Source organism: Panulirus ornatus, chromosome 63, assembly GCF_036320965.1.
Source record: "Panulirus ornatus isolate Po-2019 chromosome 63, ASM3632096v1, whole genome shotgun sequence".
Taxonomy (NCBI): domain Eukaryota; kingdom Metazoa; phylum Arthropoda; class Malacostraca; order Decapoda; family Palinuridae; genus Panulirus; species Panulirus ornatus.
Genome location: NC_092286.1, coordinates 11,555,948 through 11,560,965, shown reverse-complemented (window position 1 = coordinate 11,560,965; position 5,018 = coordinate 11,555,948). Strand labels below are relative to the sequence as shown.

The 5,018-nt window shown below is 48.4% G+C and overlaps 1 protein-coding gene across 1 annotated transcript; it reads left to right on the top strand.

Moving 5' to 3' along the window:
• The first annotated feature begins 402 nt into the window (after positions 1-402).
• On the top strand, positions 403-5,018 carry LOC139745915 (uncharacterized). Its single transcript, XM_071656585.1, has 4 exons — positions 403-472; positions 785-3,473; positions 4,379-4,537; positions 4,791-5,018. The coding sequence occupies exons 1-4, from the start codon at positions 470-472 to the stop codon at positions 4,802-4,804; spliced, it is 2,865 nt and encodes a 954-aa protein (XP_071512686.1). The 5' UTR covers positions 403-469; the 3' UTR covers positions 4,805-5,018.

Sequence of the window (5,018 nt, the reverse complement as noted above, 5' to 3'; positions counted from 1 at the left end):
GGTGTGTACGTCAGAAGATATAGTAGCCCCGAGAGTAATGGTTTAATGTTCGTCTTGGGACTTGAACGCAAAGGGGGAACCATGAGGATGGATGGATTAGAAACGAAAAAAATGCCAGAGGACGATATGTAGATTGAGGCAAGCTGATGGTGTGTGACATGACGTTTTCAGAGGCAAGTGTGGACCATTTAAGGTGACATGCTCTTGAGGACTAATTTCACCAAGTGCGTAGCCTGGAATCGACCCGGTAGTGTTTAAGGCAAAGGACACAAGGAGTGCACCTTGACCGTGGGTATGTGTGTGTGTGTGAGTGTGTGAGGAGGAGGAAGGGTACGGTTGGTGGCCTTGGGTTTTATTTCTTGGTATATATATATATTGCTGAGGTCTTCGTGGACCAGTCAATGCACTACTCCTCCACAGGAGTAGAGTGACACTGAGCCTCCTCACCAATCTAAGGACCACAGTAACCATGGTAATATAATAATCTTCTGTATATCTATCATCACTACGAGGTTTTGCTGTGAATATTTGAAATCAGCATTATTTCAAAGATTCATTGTATAACTTCATAGTGATGATATATATATATATATATATCATGTTTGTATTTTGAAGTAGTCATAATTTTTTGCAAAAGGTCTTTGAACTAGAGTATATCAAGTATCAGTTTTGGTATAGTGATATTAACGAGAGATATTAGGGCATCAAGTCTCTGACATAAGTCATCTTCTCCGCTTTGGAGTCTGACGAAACTGAAGCGTCCTTTGTGTCTCGTTCTCCACAGCGCATCTTCGGCGTGGTGACGCTAGTGGCCCTGCTGCTGACAGCTGCGCACGGACAACAGGGCTCCCACAGTCCCTCACAGTCTGGAGGAGGGGGAAATGCAGGAGGAGGAGGAGGAGGAGGAGGAGGAGGAGGAGTGAATGTTGGATTTGTAGGAATAGGTAACCAAGGAGCTTCTGGATCAGGAGGTCTTGGAAACGCTGGTGGATTTGGAGGAGGAGGAAACGCTGGTGGATCTGCAGGTGGAAACGCTGGTGGATCTGCAGGTGGAAACGCTGGTGGATTTGGAGGAGGAAACGCTGGTGGATTTGGAGGAGGAAACACTGGTGGATTTGGAGGAGGAAACACTGGTGGACTTATAGGATCTGCAGGAGGAAACACTGGTGGATCTGCAGGTGGAAACGCTGGTGGATCTGCAGGTGGAAACGCTGGTGGATTTGGAGGAGGAGACGCTGGTGGATTTGGAGGAGGAAACACTGGTGGACTTATAGGATCTGCAGGAGGAAACGCTGGTGGATCTGCAGGAGGAAATGCTGGTGGATTTGTAGGTGGAAATACTGGTGGATCTGCAGGAGGAAACGCTGGTGGATTTGTAGGTGGAAACACTGGTGGATCTGCTGGAGGAAACGCTGGTGGATTTGTAGGTGGAAACACAGGTAGATCTGTAGGTGGAAACGCAGGCGGATTTGTAGGAGGAAACGCTGGTGGGTCTGCAGGAGGAAACGCTGGTGGATTTGTAGGAGGAAACGCTGGCGGAGTTGGAGGAGGAAACACTGGTGGATTTACAGGAGGAAACGCGGGTGGATTTGGAAGAGGAAACGCTGGTGGATTTACAAGAGGAAATGCTGGTGGATTTGTAGGAGGAAACGCTGGTGGATCTGCAGGAGGAAACGCTGGCGGATTTGTAGGAGGAAACGCTGGTAGATCTGCAGGAGGAAACGCTGGTGGATTTGTAGGAGGAAACGCTGGCGGAGTTGGAGGAGGAAACACTGGTGGATTTGTAGGAGGAAACGCTGGTGGATCTGCAGGAGGAAACGCTGGTGGATTTGTAGGAGGAAACGCTGGTAGATCTGCAGGAGGAAACGCTGGTGGATTTGTAGGAGGAAACGCTGGCGGAGTTGGAGGAGGAAACACTGGTGGATTTACAGGAGGAAACGCGGGTGGATTTGTAGGAGGAAACGCTGGTGGATTTGGAAGAGGAAACGCTGGTGGATTTACAGGAGGAAATGCTGGTGGATTTGTAGGAGGAAACGCTGGTGGATTTGGAAGAGGAAACGCTGGTGGATTTACAGGAGGAAATGTTGGTGGATCTGCAGGAGGAAACGCTGGTGGATTTGTGAGAGGAAACAATGGTGGATTTGTAGGAGGAAACTCTGGTGGGTTTGGAGGTGGAAATACTGGTGGATTTGGAGGTGGAAATACTGGTGGATTTGTGGGAGGAAACACTGGTGGATCTGTGGGAGGAAACACTGGTGGATTTGGAGGAGGAAATGCTGGTGGATTTGCAGGAGGAAACGCTGGTGGATTTGGAGGTGGAAATATTGTTGGATTGGAGGGAGGAAACAGTGGCGGATTTGTAGGAGGAAATACTGGAGGATTTAGAGGAGGAAACACTGGTGGATTTGGAGGAGGAAACGCTGGTGGGTCTGCAGGAGGAAATGCTGTTGGATTTGTGAGAGGAGGTACCGGTGGATTTGGAGGAGGAAACACTGGTGGATCTGGAGGTGGAAATACTGGTGGATTTGTCGGAGGAAACACTGGCAAATTTGTAGGAGGAAACACCGGTGGATTTGTAGGAGGAAACACTGGTGGATTTGTAGGAGGAAACACTGGTGGATTTATAGGAGGAAACACTGGTGGATTTATAGGAGGAAACACTGGTGGATTTGTAGGAGGAAACACTGGTGGATTTGGAGGAGGAAACACTGGTGGATTTGTAGGAGGAAACACTGGTGGATTTGGAGGAGGAAACACGGGTGGATTTGGAGGTGGAAACACCGGTGGATTTGGAGGTGGAAATACGGGTGGATTTGGAGGAGGAAACGCTGGTGGTCTTGGAGGAGGAAACACTGGTGGTTTTGGAGGAGCAGGTCAAGGAATAAATGATTTTGATACAGATGACACTAACGACTTCAATGATTTTGCAGATGATGGATTTGGATTTGGAGGAGATGATCGTAGAGACGATCTCTTCGAAGATGGATTTATAGTTTCTGGAGCAGGAGGAATTGGAGGAAGAGGAGCAGGTGGTGCTGGTGGATTTGGAGGTGGATTCGGAGATGGTGGAGCAGGAGGTGGTGCCGGTGGATTCGGAAGTGGAGGAGCAGGAGGTGGTGCCGGTGGATTCGGAAGTGGAGGAGCAGGAGGTGGTGCCGGTGGCTTTGGAAGTGGAGGAGCAGGAGGTGGTGGCAGTGGATTAGGGGGTGGAGCAGGAGGTGGATTTGTAGCCGTTGGAGGACTTCGACGAGTCACAGGCAGAGGGTCTGTGGGTCCAGCCACTGGCGTCAGTGTGAGAGGGGTCACCTTCGTCAGCGGAGGTTCGCTCGGTGCAAGCTCTAGTGGAGGAGGAGGAGGACGAGGAGGAGGAGGCGGAAGGAGACGCGTGGTTGGCGGTGGCGTCGCTAACGTAGGAGCAGCGACAGGCGGCCAGAGCGCAGGACGCGTCGTGATTCTTCCCGCTGTTCTCCAAGGTAATCCTCCTTCTATATGAGTTCGTATGACACACACACACACACACACACACACACACACACACACACACACACACACACACACACACACACACACACTATAAGAAGCCCACGTACTGACAGAAATGGTACCTAGAGGGAAGGTGCTCTGGCCTTACGAAGCCTTAGCGGGTCTTCTATACATGCACACACTTAACAGTCCGTGGCTTACATCATTTTCTAAGTCCTTTCAATCGCCCGGATCGAAATTCAGACAAGTGCTTTGAATTATTCATCACGTAGGTGTATAAAGGACCACTCTAACATGCTATGCAAACGCGTTGCCGATAAGTAAAAGATGAATGTATTAAATCACTTCATAGAATTCATTGATATGTGCCAGGTTGATGCACAACCAACTGCATGATTCCCAACAAAGAGCATTCTAACTCTTGTGTGTAAGATGATGCACAAGAGGCAGAAACTTACACTTATTTGTTTACTTCAAGTTCCATATTGTGACGGTAGAACCCAACACTGTCTAGTACAGGTTCCAAATCATACAAGGAAGACCAATCAGTCTAGTACAGGTTCTTCTGTACAGAAGATGAAACATACTATATATGGTAGTCCGGGCACAAGTATTGTACAGGTTTTAGACTATACAAGGAGGACCCGATACCATTTAGTTCAGGTTCCATAACATTCAAGAAAGACCATGCAATTGTTTTTTTACTGGTCTCATACCACATAAAGAAGACCCAACATATGTCTATCACAGGTTTCAGACCATGCAGTGAGAACCCAACATCATATAGTTCATGTTTCATACCATACATGAAGGACGAAACACCGTCTCTTTACCAGACCCCATGCTCTCGACTCGCTTCATCTGACCTCCACTAACTGATCTTTCTCTTCACCAGGAGGCATCTACGGGTATCCCCGTACCTACTATGGGGGGTATGGCTATGGCAGAGGACGGTACTCGAAGGGCAAGGCCCATCGCGTCACCGGACACAAGGGTGGCGTCTATAGAGGAGGCGTTCAGAAAGGCGGTGGATACGGATACCGTCGCTATTACGGTGAGGAAGGAGAGAGAGAGAGAGAGAGAGAGAGAGAGAGAGAGAGAGAGAGAGAGAGAGAGAGAGAGAGAGAGAGAGAGAGAGAGAGAGAGAGAGAGAGAGAGAGAGAGAGAGAGACATCCTCGATAGTGACATCTCTAATCACAAAGTTTAACATAGGAGTGAAATTTCTATTTCCTTCATATTCTCCGTGTCTCGGAAACATGCCTGATTATCATGCCTCCTCCTCCTCATCTCCCCTTTTCGTACACAGGTTATGGGCGTTGATAGCAGAGTTGTTGTTGTCACCATCTTCATGTCCTGAGCTGCTGCGCGTAGTCTGAGCAACAGAAGCGCATGATGTTCGTGATGAGGGATTGAAGATCCTACAAGCTGTGAAGCAACTGCTCAAATCCTGTACATATTTCCCTGTGTAAATATATTTTTTCTACAGTGATGCCGAATGATTGTCTATGTCTTTCTGAAAGGAATAAATGTTGAA